The sequence below is a fragment of the Neolamprologus multifasciatus genome, chromosome 9 (assembly GCF_963576455.1).
Source record: "Neolamprologus multifasciatus chromosome 9, fNeoMul1.2, whole genome shotgun sequence".
Classification (NCBI taxonomy): domain Eukaryota; kingdom Metazoa; phylum Chordata; class Actinopteri; order Cichliformes; family Cichlidae; genus Neolamprologus; species Neolamprologus multifasciatus.
This window is the reverse complement of record NC_140447.1, coordinates 5304820-5322395: the sequence shown is the minus strand read 5'-3', so window position 1 is coordinate 5322395 and position 17576 is coordinate 5304820. Positions and strand designations below refer to the sequence as shown.

At 44.1% G+C, this 17576-nt stretch overlaps 1 protein-coding gene across 2 annotated transcripts in view; it reads right to left on the bottom strand.

The window, feature by feature from the left end:
* Positions 1-12761: 12761 nt before the first annotated feature.
* The window catches only part of reck (reversion-inducing-cysteine-rich protein with kazal motifs), a 66912-nt gene continuing 62097 nt past the window's right edge, over positions 12762-17576 (bottom strand). The window contains exons 19-22 of one of the 2 annotated variants that reach the window (XR_014876068.1): positions 17333-17406; positions 16154-16309; positions 14445-15407; positions 12762-14136 (exon numbers count right to left, since the gene is read on the bottom strand). Coding sequence is in view for 1 of the 2 variants with exons in the window: in XM_085172661.1 (XP_085028787.1) it covers positions 15195-15407; positions 16154-16309; positions 17333-17406 (443 nt within the window). In the remaining variant the exon portion in view is untranslated. Of the gene's footprint in view, positions 15408-16153; positions 16310-17332; positions 17407-17576 lie in introns of both variants that reach the window. The other variant, XM_085172661.1, reaches the window with a different exon arrangement.

The window sequence follows — 17576 nt, the reverse complement described above, 5'->3', positions numbered from 1 at the left end:
CAGGAACAGGAAGTGCATGGCACCATGTAAAACTAACATGAAATTCTATTGTTTTGATAATATGTTGTGAAAACTTATAATTGGAGCATATTTGTCTTTTATCTCATAAAAAGACCGTAAAAGTCGTGCCGGCCACATCGATGTGCTGAAGGCTTGCATTGACCGTAAAGTACTGATAGCGCTAACAGCCAGTCTTCCGTATATGTTGCGTCAATGTTGGTCACTCCCTTTAACCTCTGTGATGATGGGCTGAATAACAAACACAGTTCTGTTTCTGGTATGGCTCTCTGAAACTCTGAGATCTTGACCGACTTAGATTCCTACTTATCACACCTGTGTTAATCTCAGGCAGATATTCACAAGCGTATCAAAGCCACCCAACTCTGTTTAATGACATTCCCACTCAAACCACTGTGTTAATTGCTCTGGGTGACCATAAACCAGTTAAACAGCACATCTACCGAGTAAACCCCGAGCGGTTTGATGCAACAAGAAGTCAAACATCTCCTTGATCATAACTTTGCAGCAGCCAGTAGTAGTTCTTGGAGCTCTCCATCACTTCTTGTGGCAAAGCCTGATCAAACCGTTCTGTAATGACCAGTGTTGGTCAAGTTACTTGAAAAAAGTAATCAGTAACTAATTACTGATTACTTCCCCAAAAAGTAATCCAGTTACTTTACTGATGACTTATTTTCAAAAGTAATTAATTACTTAGTTACTTAGTTACTTTTTAAAAACATGATTTACAACCTGAATAGGTGATAAAGCGATAGATCTTTCAGCCCAATTCTACTTTTTCTGCATAATCATCATACAAAATGTAATCAAATGGAAAAGTCTCTTTTTAAAACTTGTTTTATTAGTTTTAATCTTTTAACTTTATGCATCAAGCAAAAATTGAATTATCTGCAACATTCTCTGACTGGAAGAAATTTGTTTAATATTTAAACCTATTTTCTGCACATTCCAGCACATAAAATAAAATATTTTTTGTGTTTACACTCAGTCTTTCAAATAGATGCAAGTAAAACACAGCAGAAAATAAATAAAGTCAAAGACTAGCGGTCCTGTTGCTCTATTTTCACCTGTAAAGCAGGAGTAAGTTAGGCGGAGGTTTTCCCTGGTGCAGGTGTGCAGCGGTCAGTGGAAGAATCCGAGTTTCTCTGTGAGTTTCCCATTACGTCGTAGCTACTCGGTGCTTGTTTGGAAGTTTAGGGGTTTTTCGCTGTAAAAAGAAGTTTTCTTCCCACGCACAACGGACACTAATGTTTTTGTCACTTTTTATGGAATCAAACTCAAAGTAAGGTCAGTACTTCCACGCTTTAAACGCTGCACGCTCATACTCTCTCTGCACTCGATATATGATCCATTGTTGATCTGCACACAGCTGTTGTCACGAACGTCGCACTCGCTTACGTCACTGTCATGAGACATTGTCGCAAAAAAATCACGGTTTTAGTAACGCAGTAACGCAGCGTTCCTACGGGAAAGTAACAGTAATCTAATTACCGTTTTTGCAATAGTAATCCCTTACTTTACTCGTTACTTGAAAAAAGTAATCGGATTACAGTAACACGTTACAAGTAACGCGTTACTGCCCATCTCTGGTAATGACGTAAGGTTAATGCTGTCACGAAAGCCGACTCTTTCCCATTTCCATATATGGATGATTGTGTGTCGGCTCAGGTTTGTCACAAAACTAGATCTGGTTAAAGGATACTGACAAGTCCCACTAAACACCCACATAGCTGAAATCAGTGCTTTTGCTAAACCGTTTCTTACAACATACAGCGACGCCTTTGGATTGCAAAATGCGGCAGCCACATTCCAGTGACTAATGAATACTGATCCGTGTGGGATAAGTAATTGTGCAGTGTATTTGGATAATTCTCCAATGTTGAACTTGGCCAAAGGTGAATTTGGTAGAGCTGTAGTTACTCATCTAAGTAAACAGGTAGGGCAAGGGCAAATCCTTCAAGTGGCTGCTAAAGTGCAAGGATTTCCCTGCTACTCAAACACAATGGATTGATTCATAGGTATCGTAGGTAGTCTTAGGTATGGTAGAGACAATGTGCATCGTGCTTCTTTGGCAGCTTTGACTTTATCACCCCTTCTGGTGGTCCAATGAGTGTCAAGCTGGTTTTGAAGCAACCAAAATTCTGGTGCAGCACTCCTACAGGGGGATGAGCATTATGTGGGCCAAGAAGCGTCGACTACATTACAGCACAGCTGAAAACGTGGGCCTAGATTTACTGCTAGCACTACAACACTTCAGAGTGTATCTTGGCTCTAGCCCTATCCCAATCACTGTGTTTTCTAACTATATTCAATTCAATTCAATTTTATTTATATAGCGCCACAAAAGTCGCCTCAAGGCGCTTCATAGATACAGAGAAAAACCCAACAATCATATGACCCCCTATGAGCAGCACTTTGGCGACAGTGGGAAGGAAAAACTCCCTTTTAACAGGAAGAAACCTCCAGCAGAACCAGGCTATATCCCTCTTGTGTTTTTGTCTCATATGCAGATGCCTGATGTGCAGGTCTTATGTGCAGGTCAACACTGAAATCTGCTTTAAGAAAGGTCACGGGAACATTGTAGCCGATGCTCTCAGGGTGTAAAATACACATTTCTTATAGGGGGAAATGGTATGACCCAAGCTCATAGGGGTTGTGTGTGTTCTTGTGTGTGCATCAAACCACTGGAGGATATGGTTGTGGGTTTCTCTCTCTCCTCCCCCTCAGGTGTGTGCATGGGTGTGTCTTGATGGAGACTCCATGTAAGGTTCTCGCCGCTCCCTCCTGGCCTCCACCACCCCACAAGCAGCCGAGTGTTTCTGTGTCGTTACTGAGAATAAGTCAATTTGTGTGTCTGGTAATATGAGTGCTACATGACCTTTGTAAATAGTTCTGTAAATTAGAGAACTCGTGTTCCTTCACTGTATATATTGAACATTGCTGCAGCCTCGTAGGAATGACAAGCTTTTTCTGTTGAAACCTGTTTTCTCTTGTTTCTGTGGTAGGAATTTAGGTAAGCAAATTGTCTTTGGTTTGACTTTTATTTTGGGCAGCTTAGAGATCTATTGTTATTTTAGCATAGCTCACTGTCAGAGTCAATAAACAGCTGCAGAGGTGGGCGTTCTTCTACAGCCAATGCCATCAGGGTGTGTTGTGAGAGAGCTCACTGGCTGGTTTTATACTGTTTTATAGGCCACATCACTTGGGACTAAACCAGATAATATTAATCTGCACTAAGTGGAAGGATTGCCCATTAAAGCCCCCTTTCTCCATGTGTTTCCCTCTGTCATTTCTCATTATTACACATAGTTTATGGACATCTGTGCTTTAATCTCTTTGCATGTGTGGATTAGATGAGTTACCTACAGATGCCAATGGCATCTTTAGAAATATATTTACCTTGACAAGGGAAGGTCAACTGATCATAGCGCATCATGCCATGAGCACTGAGACAGAGACTGAAACATAAGTGCTGATGTAGGAGGAGGAGATGTCAAAGTGAAACACTCGAGACAAAAGGACATATCACAGATGAGACCGGGACAGACAAGCTGGACTATACTTCATTTGTGTTATTCAACTGTTGCATTACTGGGTAGTTTTGTGCAAAATAAACAGGTTAGCTTTTCATGATGAGTTTACGATAAAGGCTGTGTTGCACTGGTGCCACTGGTGTGGTATTCATGGTCAGTTACAGCTGTAGCTGTCTCAGTGTAGCTGAGATGACGCTGATGAAGTTTCATTGACTACTTGCAGCCTTCATACAAACTTTATGCTGTCTGGTATAAAGGTAGTACAAAGTGTAGAGGATGGAAATAAGCTCATGAAACATCTGCATACATCTTTATGAGTTTTGATGTTTTAATCCACAAAGATCAGCAAACCTCAGAGCGGCAGCAGCAGCACAGGTCAGAGTAACGTTTACCTGAATGAAGACAGTGCTTCAGTGCTTTGACTGGAGCATTTTATCACAGGTACGGCCCAATGAAGCTTTGTGAAGCTCTGAAGCTTGATTTGAAAAATGACTCAAAGCTTTTCAACACGGTTCTCTTTGATGACACCTGGTGGCCAAAATATGAAGCGCAGCCTGAACTTACAGATGAACATGAACTCGAGACCTGAGCTTCTGTTTAATATCATGTGACTCTACTGTTGTGGTGCGTTGGACATGTATTTTACATGGTGAAAAATTATGTGTTTGATTATGAAATCAACACGTGCCCTGCTGTGATCGTCCTTTCTTTGTAAACACAATAGATTAAAAATACTTTACATATAATAAGAACATAGTCTTATGATGGGTTAGGTGCATGCTTGTGCTATGAGGTTAGGTTATTAGCCATTGGACAGTTACATGTAATGTAATTCATATGTATAGTGTATTTTTATGTTTTTGGCCTGGGGTTAGAATTTGTTTATGAAACAGTAAAATCACAACAACACACGAGGTTATGTTTGGTTTTTATGTGGGAACGGCTCCTCTTTTCCTCACGGGCTCCATGTGTGTCGCACAATGGTTCATGTGACTGTCTCTATGACTATCTCTGTACTCTGTTCCATATGTAGAGGCAATGACCCCCCTTTGTGAGGGTGTTTGGATTCCTCTTTAACCCTCGTTTGATTTTACCTTTAGAAACTATTTATCCCACATTAATTCTTTTCAGCACGTGTCTGAATTTATAGTTTGTTTGTTTTTTCTTTTGACATACTGTATGTGGTGGGGCGTGGTCTGCGCACCTGCAGGGCATCCTTAATCACGCCCGCCGAGTTAAAAACACGGGGACTCAGGGGTTGGTGTGTTGTGTGGTGTATTCTAAAGATGGCTCAAAACTATGATCCTTGGACCCGCCGTGCCTTATTCAGGCCACACTGTATTAACACAATTGGTCTAAAATCACACAAAAATCATCAAATTAGATAGGAAAAAGTTTTTCATGTGAATACTACAAATATGTTTAATGCATCATTCTTATAACTTGAAATGCAAATGTATTCGTAAATGTAAAAATATTTTGCAAAAAGCAAAGTTATATACGACTATTTACCCAAAAATGTAGCCAATGCTACTATCCATCCATCCATCCATCCATTCGCTTCCGCTTATCCTTTTCAGGGTCGCGGGGGCGCTGGAGCCTATCCCAGCTGTCATAGGACGAGAGGCGGGGTACACCCTGGACAGGTCGCCAGTCTGTCGCAGGGCCAACACACAGGGACAGACAACCATTCACACTCACATTCACTAGTGGCAATTTGGATTATCCAATTAACCTATCCCCACAAGCTGCATGTCTTTGGACGGTGGGAGGAAGCCGGAGTACCCGGAGGGAACCCACGCAAACACGGGGAGAACATGCAAACTCCACACAGAAAGGCCTGATGGTGGAATTGAACTCAGGACCTTCTTGCTGTGCAGCAACAGTGCTAACCACCGTGCCACCGTGCTGCCCAATGCTACTACTGAAATTAAAATTACAGAACAGTTATGTGTCCCAATATGATGTCATACGCATTAATGATGCCACTCCAGGAGTTTCTGTCCAGGACAGAGGAGCACATGTCAGGCCTGATAACACTCATGTTTCAGACCTGGAGACAGTGTTTACATTGTGACCTGCCTTTGATGGCCTTTTGGCACCAACTGTAAGATTCAGTAGTGCCCTCATTGTTAAGTTCAAACAACCACACTACACACTAACTACACATGTACAGGCCTTTGGCTGGAGGCCTTTCAGGTTTCTGGGGAAGGTGTTCGATTGGATGCATGGATGCATCTTTGCACCTATGAGGCTGTGAGGCCTCAGGGTCTGGTGGGTTTTGCTGCATCAGCAGAGGAGTACTGCAGCCATGCTACCTTGGTACCACTTTGCCTTGGCCGCTAGCTCTCCTGTGCATGAGACCAGTCTAATGTTGGCTGCTGAGCTGTGCCCACTTCAAACTCACCGCCCGACTGGTCTCACAGGGAGTTCTCCATTGGTTTGGAAGGACTGGACCGACATGGACGAGGGCCATGCAGTGGGCCTGGTGACTCACCATCAGCTGGTTTTCACAGACGCTTCCCCGGTCGGTGTGGTCCATGAGGGTTGTGGGGTCAGCGAGCATTGGAACAGCCACTGTTCAGCTCCAGCACATAAAATATGCTGGAGCTGCGAGCCCTCGTCCTGCCTGTCCCAGTCACCTGTTCACTCACCTTTACATGCACCTTAGACACTGAGGGCTTCTTTGGGGGTCGACGAGCACGGCTGTCCAGCAGTCTCATGCTCATGTCTTCCCTCAACAGCCGTCAATGCATCCAACAGGCCATTTTTAACTCACACCGTGTCTAAATGTAAATAAGCTCTACCTTCAGTTTTTACTCATATCTTAATGTAGATACTGACACTTGTCACACACGGATCAAGACTTTGAATTCACCGGATTTTTCTGTTATTAATATTTTAATACAATTTTGAGAAATCAGCTGAGGCTGAAGATGATGAAACAATCCAGATGTAGGCCTGTGTTTCCCTCCACTGGTGTACGTGGCACTGGGGTCATGTTGTTCCTCTATTCTGAAGGGACTGAGACAATCACCCTTCCCTTTGACCCTGATGAGCAGAAGAAAGCTGATGGATGAATGGTGTGAGAGTCCTCGTGGTGCCTTTGGGCAAACTCCAGTTGGACTGTGATCACTGACGAGTGGTTTCTGTGACGATCAGTCAAACAGGACTTATTGTTGGAGTGCTGCAGAAACTGTTTTCCTTCTGGAAGCTTCTCCTCTGTCCAGAGAACGATGCCTGATCTTTGTCAGAGTGACTGCCGTGTTCGCCTCACTGACTCAGGCCTGCCCCGATCTCTCAGACTGATCTGGCAGCTGCTCGAGGAAGAGTCTTGGTGTTTCCAGATTTCTTCCATTTATGGATGACGGATGTCAGTGTGTTCATTTGGGACCTTCAGTACTAGGGATGGGTATTGATAAGATTTTCACGATTCCGATTCCATTTTCGATTCTGTTTAACGATTCGATTCTTTATCGATTCTTTTTTAAAAAGGAGAACACTAAGGTCGATTAGCTCAGAACTTTGTTTTATATCTTCTCTTTGAACAAGATAGAAATGTAGGAGTAACATGGCCTTACAAACCCAACAGTGAGATCTTAAGAGATCCACAGCCTACGGCTCTTCAATGGGGGGTCACAGGGTCCCCAGGAAAAAAATTGTAAATGTAAAATAATAAAATAAATATTCTTCTGTAGCAATAACAAAGTATAACATCAATTATTCTATTACACAAGAATATCCAGTAATGTCCCTGCCTACAATTAAACACATTCACTTACTGAAAATCATCTGCTGTGACAAACGGCTGCGGCGACTGGGAATCGTTTGCAAAAATGGCAAACAATTCCAAGGAACTGAAACAGTGGGAACCAACAAGAACCGGTTTTCGATACCCATCCCTACTCAGTACTACGGAAATGTTTCTCTACCCTCCCTGAAACTGTGCCTCGACACAATCCCGTCTCTTTGTGCTTACAACATGCACTGCTAACTATGGGCAGGGCTGCACATAAGTGGTCCGCAGGCGCGCATGAGCTGTCAAAATAAAAAACGCGCACCAGATAAGAAGTTGCAACACGTGTTTGCGTACATAAGATTTTGTGGAGGAGGACAGACATTTGTTTAGAACTCTTAAAGATGTCGAAGAAGCTCCTTTAAGCAATTACTTTGGTGTTCCTCCAAAGAAATGTCAGAAGGAGAGAAATGATGAACGCACAGAGATGTGCAGAACATGCCGTGAAAATCCCACTCTAGTGGACAACTTCTTATCTTCTTATCTTTTATTTTGACAGTGCATGCTATGGGACTATGGGACTTCATGTAGACAGGTGTGTTTTTTCCACAGGTGGACTGTTGACCTATTTAAAGAAAATACCACAGAGATCGCTGTTATAATGAATGAATCCATCGCCACTTGTCTATATTCAGAGGCCTTTGGGCTCTGGTGTCACAGTCCTGGGTCATGTGACCGGTGTGTTCTAGCTTCATTTCAGCTTATCTAGTTAAATCCTGTCTTGCTTAGGTTGCAGTTACAGTTCATGGTTCCCCTTATGTCTGACCAATAAGTCTCCCTGATTGGTCAGTGTGTCTAATCTGTCATGTCTCAAGTCTGTGTGGTTCATGTTGTCGCGCTGATGTCACGTCTGCGTCTTATTTATGGTTCCTGTTCTACTTTAAAGGCGTCTTGTGGTCCATGTTGTTTTAGTTTCACTTCCACTGTGGCGTCATTATGTTCACTCTAGTCAGCTGATTCCTCGTGTCTCCACTTCCCCTGAGTGGATTTAAGTCTTCCTTTGTTCAGTGTCACATCGTCCGTGTTACCTACCTCCCTGTCATCACAACCATAGTCTTCATCGTTATTATAGTTCAGTCTCAGTTCTTAGGCTCCAGTCTAAGTTTCACCAGAGTCCTCGTTGCCTTGTTTGTGACTACCTGTAATCATAATAAAGGCTCGCCCTTCGTTCACGTTCTCCTTGCCTGTGTCTGCTCCTCACACAGTCTGCCTCTGCAGGCGGTGACATCTCGTCTATTCTTTTGATCACTTCCTCTTTTTCATGCTGTCAAAATCAGTTCTGCTTCAATCACTCTAAACCCGTTCGTTACTAATCCACCTCAGTGCTGTTCTGTTTCTTGTCATTCTGCCTCAGTCGTTCATGCCATGGGATCTATATTTGTGTAATTTTGTGTGCTTCATTCATCTTTGCTTCTATGATTTCTAATCCAAATTAGCCATTCATCTGAAAAGGCCTGTAAACCATCCTCAGTCTTCCTCACTGTCTTTGTCTACAGTGCTGTTAGTCTCCTCCTGATTTCTTACTTCAAATATTTGTCATGCTGACATGTTCATCTGTTTCAGATCACCAAACACATTTTTATTTGGGGCCACTGCCCATCTTCAGCAGCTGTACTGACTCCACATCTCTGTGCTGCTGGTCATCTTGCAGTCGGCCTCATTTTCAGCTGATTTATTATTATTATATGTTTTAATATACTTTAAAAAAAATAGCAGTTTGATGATGCCGGAGCTTAAATAGAATATAAAGACCTTAAAATGAGTTCAATCTTAAACACATGCAGCAGTAATATTAATGACTTCTCTCTGACTCTTGATCCTTTATGCACCAATAATCCAGTCTTATATGTACTGAGGGGTTTTCATAGTGTTTTATTGCTTTTTAGAAGAAAAAAGAATAGCTTGAAAATGTTCTCAGCCACTCATCATGTTCAGCCAATAATAAATCATGTTTGGTAATATGGTAGAAATTTCTTCAACTACAGAGTTAATCATACAGTCCTTTGGCCAGGAAGGAGTGCAGACAGGGAACACCAGTTTTAATCTAATCCAGTTTATCTTGTTAAATAGTGCAGGGACGTGTTTTTGCTTGTGTGCTCTACGTACATGTGTGTGGTGGTGGTGGTGGTGGTGGTGGTGGGGGGTCATCTCTGTTTGGCTTTCCATAAAAATCACCACACGCCTCTGCAGTTCAATAAGTACGATTAGATAGTGCAAACCTAGGTTCATGTCTACTTTAGGATGATGGGACAATTATCACATTGTGGCGGCCCACTTGAGTCTCCACTCGCAAGTGAGTTGAGAGGAAGGGTTTTGTCGAGTTGTGTGGCACGATGTGTTCAGTTGATGTGTGGTGAGGAATAAAGTCGGAGTGGAAAGTTAGAGCCCCTGTGTCGTTTGTACCATAGCTTACAAGCTAGCTTAGACCCTAGATTTGGACATGTTGCAGGCCATGGATGATGCTGGCCTCGCCCTGGATGATGCTGGCCTCGCCCTGGATGCACCAGTGACAGCTGGCCCTCTGCCTCCTGCCGCAGCTACGTTTGCCGTAGCGCTCAAGTTGCCGGACTTTTGGCTCCACGATCCCCCGTCATGGTTCGTTCACGTGGAGGCTCAGTTTGCTCTTCGCGGCATCTCAGATGACGACACAAAGTTTCATCATGGCCTCGCTTGACCTGTTAGCCACGCACCGTGCAATGACCCTCCTCCAGGGCCCACCTGCACACAGGAAGTTTGTCGCCCTTAAGGACCTGCTGCTTCGGCGATATACCTTCTCTGATGCTGAGGGAGCTCTCGGGCTCTCGGGATGGGGTGATGGCTCTGGAACTCATGGAGAGCATGTTGTCCTTGCTCGGCTCGGATGATGGGGGATTGCTCTTCATCCATCTCTTCCTCTGACAGTTGCCTGTGGCCATGAGGGCCTCGCCAACTCCCTGTTTCTGGCAGTGAGGGATTACCACTCCCTGCTACGGACCTGCCGACAGCACCTCCACCTGCCTCCCCCGGAGCGGCAGATCTGCCGCTGACAGCGTGAATCACTACACAACGGCACCACTGGAAAGGCCTATGTCCCACATGTTGCTTTCTCCCGTGTATGTCAGTGTCGCGCACGCTGCCATGGCCGCTGAGCAGACCACCGACCCGGACGCCCTTGCCCTTTGGTCCGCGCAGACAGGCCTTGTGCTGGAGGGCACGTCGATGTGGGATGGCAGTCCGCGTTTGTTGTGCGACGTATCTACCGGTCGCCCACGCCCTATCATTCCACATTTGTGGCACCGTCGTGTTTTCGACTCCATCCATGCCCTCTCTCATCCGGGTGTACGGGGTTCGGTCAAGCTGGTCAACGCCAGGTTCATTTGGCCAGGCCTGCGGGAATCTGTGATGAGCTGGGCTGTGGCGTGCGTTCCATGCCAACACTCGACGACCCATAGACACACTTAGCCAGCCCTCGAACCTTTTCACGTCAGGCATTTCAGGCATTTCGACCATGTGCATGTCGATTTGGTCGGCCCTCTTCCGCAGTCACAGGGTTTCACGCACCTTGACTGTGGTGGATCGCACGACCAGGTGGCTGGAGGCGGTTCCCCTGGTATCCATGACGGTGGAGGTGGTGGCCAGGGCATTTGTGTCGACGTGGGTTTCGTATTTTGGTCCCCCCGCTGACATTACCTTGGACAGGGGCCACCAGTTCATTTTGGAGCTTTGGTCTGCCATGGCTGACGGCCTGGGGGTCAAGGTCCACCGCACTATACCATACCACCCACCTGCTAACAGAATGTGCGAGTGGTTTCACCGGTCACTCAAGGCCGTGCTCCGATCTTCCTTAACGGGCGGCAACTGAGTCGACTGTCTTCCCTGGGTTTTGTTTGGGGTTGCACTGCGCGGTTAAGGAGGACCTCTGGGTTTCTCCAGCCGAACTCGTTCTTGGGCAGCCCCTCCGAGTTCCTGGAGAATTTTTACCTGAGAGCCCCCCTCTGTGTTTCGATACCTCTGTGCCGTCTCTCCGTTCCCCAGGAGGCTCCTTTTCTGTTCCTGGCCCAGTGCACCACTGCCTGGCCGAGGTTTTTGTTCCGAGGTCGTTGGACTCTTCTTGGTTTGCTTTTCTCAGGCACGATGCCCATCAACCTCCCTTGCGTCTGTTTTATGACGGCCCATATAGAGTTCTTAAACCAGGCCACAAGCATTTCCTTTTGGACTTCGGGGGTCGGCAGGAGGTGGTTTCAATGGACCAGATTAAACCTGCGCAAGATCTACAGGATGATCCAGTGGTGCCGGCCCAGGCCCCCCACCGCAGCCCCCCTGCAGCTGGACTGTTGGATTCTGCCTTTTTCTCTGAGGATTTATGTGTTTATCTAACATAAACACATAAATCCTGAACCTCAGTGGGTTAAATATGAACGACCCATCTTTCACTGCGCTGTTCACTATTTAGAGAGGTCTGGAAATGTCAGTGCAGATTTGATCACTTTTGCAGCAAATGACATAGAGGTTGTGTTATTTCTTTCCAGCCTTCAGGCTACTCTGCAAACACATTCACTGTAAGAGGTGGTTCTGCTCTTTCATATTTCCTCAAATTTTAATTTACGGTATCTTTGGAGTCAAACCCATTCAAGAAAACAGATAAGACAACAATTTGGTAAAAGGAATAATGAATAGTAACAGAGACTGAGAGGTCATGCCATTTTTTTAATTACAGAAACCATCTCTGCTGAGTACATTGATTACTCTAGCTCAGGGGTGTCAAACTCAAATACACAGTGGGCCAAAATTCAAAACTGGAACAAAGTCGTGGGCTAACATTAATATTTATTGAAAAAAGAATCTTCCTCCAGATTTAAGAATGAATCTCTTCTTATGGACTCAAACAAGTTTTGCTGAAAAACTGAATATGGAACAAGCAAAGCTTAATAGTAAACAATATATATATTTATCTGTATAATACCAGTAGGAACGCTCTAATAATAATTTGGTATGGCTTCGTGGGCCAAATGTAATTAGGCTGCGGGCCAAATTTGGCCCACAGGCCAGAGTTTGACACCTATGCTCTAGCTCATTCCAAATAGGCCTTAACATTAAAAGCTTAAAATTCCTTTTCCTGAAGGGAAGTTAACTTGAACATGGCGCATAAACATTCATCTCACAATGCAGCAGCTATTTACCCAGCAAACCTAGCTAACTAGCTGCCCAAAGTAAGAACCTAGCCTCTCAGAACACGTTACACTATACATCTCTTTTCCTTTTTGAATGAAATGTAGTAACAATGAAGATGATTGTCTTTATCCTACAATGAATGAAAAATATTGTCTACCTATTTGAAGGAAGCTTGAAAAAAAACCTTTTAGCATTCTCCTAGCATTAGCCTTTTTTAATCTTTACATGCTATGCTCATATATCATGTATGCAGTCATCAAATATACATTTTGCCATACAATTTTATTTTTTTATTTCCTCGTGTGCTTTCTTTAAATTCTGTGTTCCGGACACTGAATGATTACAAAGTACAGACACTTCTCCTCAGCCAATGAGAACACAGCATCTTTGAGGGCGTGGTCCTTAAAAAGACTGCATGTTTCAAACATTTAGCAAAGAGGGGACAGTACAACATAAACAATCGAACTGAAACTCATGTAGAAAACAGATGAATATAAAGCAAATCTACAAAAATAAAAATATAGAGCTAAACATCAGGACAACAGGCCTCATATTAAAGAAGAGAAGCATCATGTGAGTCAACAGGGTGAATGCGAGCACTTCCAAAAGGTTGAACTGTTGCAGCTTAGTTAGAACTTTTTAGTTATTTTATTTACTGTAAACTGAAATTAAACACTTTTACCATAAAAAAGCAGCCCAGGCTCAGTAAGAGAAAAAAACACTTAGTTAGTAATAATAATAATGCTAATAATAACAGACGGTTCCCTGCTACAGAGCTGCCTAGCACAGTAATACTGTTAGATATAGAGACACATTGTGCTATACAGGCAGATACACACATAGAGAAAAACATATTATATTATGTTCTGGAGTAAACACATTTTATAATTGTCATCATGCAACAAAGAATAGCAACTATTTATTTCAGAAACATGGCACATAATCAGACAGATACATATAAAATATAGAGATTTCTTATATTGCATTTTTATTAATACTTCATATAAGACATAAGGCATACTGTGGAAAATCTGCCCACAGTGGATTGTGGGTAGCAACTGATTGTCCTTTCTGTTAGTGAATGGCTTATTGCTTCTCATATATATATAAACAGAAAACTTCCCTTTTGCTATTCAGAGCTACTGGATCACACAGGGAGTGATGGTCGGGCCTTTCTGCTGCTGTTGTTTGAGGGATGTCAAGGCAGCACTTTGTTAGAAGTGACGCTCATAAAATACGTCAGTTTAACTGACGGCATTAAACTCATTATTACAGGTTCTAATACCAGAAAAAGGCATTAGAAATTCAAACAATATTTCTTTTTAATGTTTATGCTGAGGTGCCAGTTTAGCTCAGTGGGTGAGCAGGTAACCATGTGCCACGGGGCCAGGCAGGAGTGGTTTGTTTAGCCCCCGTGGGAAAGGCAGCCAATGGTGTGCAACAAAGACATGATTATTATCCTCATGTCGTTGTGTGGGGACCAAAGCTGGCGCTCAAAAATCCAAGGTGGTCGAGTTATTCTATATCTGACTTTTTTATTATTTATATTTATTATTTATTTAACCCTCCCTGCTTCTTCCTGTTAAGAGGGGGTTTTCATTTCCACTGTCAGCTGGTGCTTTACTGTAGGTTCTCTACCTCAGCGGTCCCCAACCCCCGGGCCTCGGGCCGGTACCAGTCCGTGAGTCGTTTGGTACCGGGTGGCGAGAGTTGAGGCTCAGGTGTGAAATGTATAGTTTTCAGGGTTTTTATCGGTTTTCAGCGTTATTTTGTTATCGTTTTTATCGTTTACTCGGTTTTCCTGGGTCTTTTCACGTGTGTTATGAATAAATCTTCTTTTTTTCAGTACTAGTTTTATTTTGTTGTATTTATCCGCGACACCTTAAAGGCCGGTCCGTGAAAATGTTGTCGGGCATAAACCGGTCCGTTGGAGACCGCTGATCTACCTTATAATACAATCTATTAATGATATTTTATGAGCACCACTTCAAGTATAGTGTTACCAGGTTTGTTTGGACGAAAGCTTTATGTGATCAGGTGGAACTGACCAAGGTTTTAGATCACTGCTACGTGAAATAGACCAGTACCTGGGTGTCTGTCTCCCCAGTCCAAACTGGGAGCTTTTTCCACAGAAGACGGGCCGATGGCACGGACTAAATATCCTGGAAAAGTTGACTTTGGAGACTTTGTTCAGCATTCAAACTGTGTTTGGATCAGTTGGGCTCAGTTTGAGCAATAATACTGCTGAGGTTAGAGGTTCAATCACCAGGTCCACATGCGGCACACTGTCATGTACCACAGGCTTTAAACGTGTGCCCTTCATTATACATGCTCCAACGTATGTTTACAATGTGCACAGATACCTGGATGTGTGTGTGTCCTGCTTAACAAGGATACTTTGTGCAGTCTTGAATCAAACATGCACATCAGCGCCCCCTCCTGGTGCTCCTGGGACGGATAAACAGTGTCTCACACACACACACACACACACACACACACACACACACACACACACACACACACTGGCTGGGAGATCCAGTGAGTAACTAGTCACTAAACACAGCTGATACAAAAGCTTTGAACCACCCTGATTGTTTGAAACGCAGGTCAGTCAATAGGAATGATTGTCATCACGATCTGTTCATTGCTGCCCACCACCCTGACTTTGGCACACTGGGAGTCACAGAGGCTGGCACTCAGAGCGCTGCAGCCGGTGCAACAAGCAGACCCAGAAGGAAACACAGGGCGGGTGTCAGAGGCGACCATGGCGTGCTCCCTGAGGAGCGGATGGAAGACGTCTTGATTTCAGAGGTGAGGAAGGCAGACAGAGGGACGTGGGACACCAGCGTGGGGCTGGCATAGTTGATGAGGGAGTCGATCTTCTCAGCCTCTTTACTGCAGGCTTCAATCTGCAAAACAAAACATTATTTATACACAACAACAGTCACCACACGGTGCTTTATACTGGGAAAGGCCCAAAAACAGCTGTGAGCAAGGCTTGGTAGCAGCAGGGAAAGCTGACTGCTGTGGTGCTGGGAGGAAGACCCACTATGTAAGAAAGCTGTCGTTAATAACAACAGTTAAATTTGGTTCATGAACACATAGTGAGTGAAAAAGGTGAGTTATGGGGAGGCCTAATCCCACTGAACCTCAACGATCCAGGCCTACATGCTTCATGACTCTTCTCTGGCTCTCAGAGGAGGCGGACCCATCTTTCACCCTCTCCCTCCCTTATCTTCCCTGCTGCTGCTTCTATGTCGAACTCTAACCCTCACAGATTTCCTCAGTCCTCTCTAAAACCTAAAGAATGGATTATTGTGGATTTGATCAACTGGTCCCGTAACGAAATAAAGTTGGAGACCTGACGTGTTCGGTTCATCTCCAACTTTCCCCTCAGCCTTCACCCGTCGACTGCAGCATCATATCCACACAGATAATAATATAACATAAATAAATCCAATAAAGCCTACAGAGCACCACAGCTGCTCTTCTTGGGGAAACAACAAAGCATTGGCACAGCTAAAGTGTAGCCTTTCACTGCAAACACTGAACACAATGTTCACACGTTCTCCTCAAAGTAAAGAACACATAAGCGTGTGCAGAACAACAGAGATAACAGACCATATCTGTGTGTGTGCACGACGGTGTTTGTTACCTGCAGAGGTGTTGGCTGCTGGTCCATTGGGGCGATGATGACCACCAGCAGGTGGTCAATACTCAGGTAGCCGAAAACGTCACACTGTGGCACTGAGATGTGAGGCCGCAGGATCTGAAGGACATCGTGGACCGTCACCGGCTGCTTCTTGTTCAGCTGCAGCGACAGACAGCATTACATTCATGTTGCTGTCCAGCTTTCATACAACAGGTCAGTGACACTTTAATGCTGCCAGCACAGCACCACAGTGTCTGTCTTCACTGGAACACTGACACAAATATAATGACAGCATTGAGCTTACTACAGAAATCGATGCATTTCTAGTAGTGCTGTCAGCGTTAATCTCGTTAAATGACGCTAACGCCATAACCACATGAACGCAGCAAATCTCCCCTTTGTGGGGCTGCACAGCGCTAACGCGTCACCGCACTAACCGCGCTAACACGTTGACACTAATGGAGATTTGCTACGTTAATGCGGTTATGGCGTTAGCGTCGTTTAACGAGATTAACGCTGACAGCACTGCTAGAAATGCATCGATTTCTGTAGTAAGCTCAATGCTGTCATCATATTTGTGACAGCATTGACAGAGCAGAACAGGCGCTGCTGGTTGCAGCCAGTTTATAGTGGATGCTTTGGGATTATGGTCCAACAGCGCCCACTGGAACCTTCAGTAGTTCTTCTCTGCTTTCAGTATGTTTTGAAAAATAAGGATGTGAATATCTTGAGAGGGCTCACGGTTTTATCTATTATGAAATGTTTCTGGTGTACACCTCGGTAATGAGACAGCGTTTATAGGCCATCAGTTGGGACTGAACCAGCTTCTATTAGTTTACAGGACTGCTGTATATTTACTGACAGATTTCAGCTGGTGTCATAACTTTACACGCCTTCTTGCACCTCCCTTCATTTTACATGTGTCATTTCTCATTCTTGCACATAATTTATGGACATGTATGTTTGATTTCTTTGAATGTGTGGATTGTACGGGTTGTTACGACACATCAGCATGAAAACTGGTCAATACTTATTTTACCTGCTCTAGCTTTCATACCCTACCTATAAGTCAAACCTAACAAGACTGATTAAAGAAAATAGCACTTTGTCATCAGCATAAATCATTCATAAACATACTGGACAGTGGATTTGTTACCTAAACAAACAAACAGCTGTCCGTACCTTTGAGAACGTGTTCATGCGCTCTTTGCTCCAGAGGATCTGCAGGACGCTGGCACATATGGGACAACAGGCTCCTGGATGAAGTTCAGAGAACATATTATAATAAAAAAGTCTTTATGTGACACTGTCCTACTTGTACTGACTGACAGTTAAAAGTGTTTCACTTCACTTTCACTTTAACCACTTTATATCCACAGTCAACTTCATCACCAGTTAACCTAAAATGCATGTTGGCCTGAGGGAG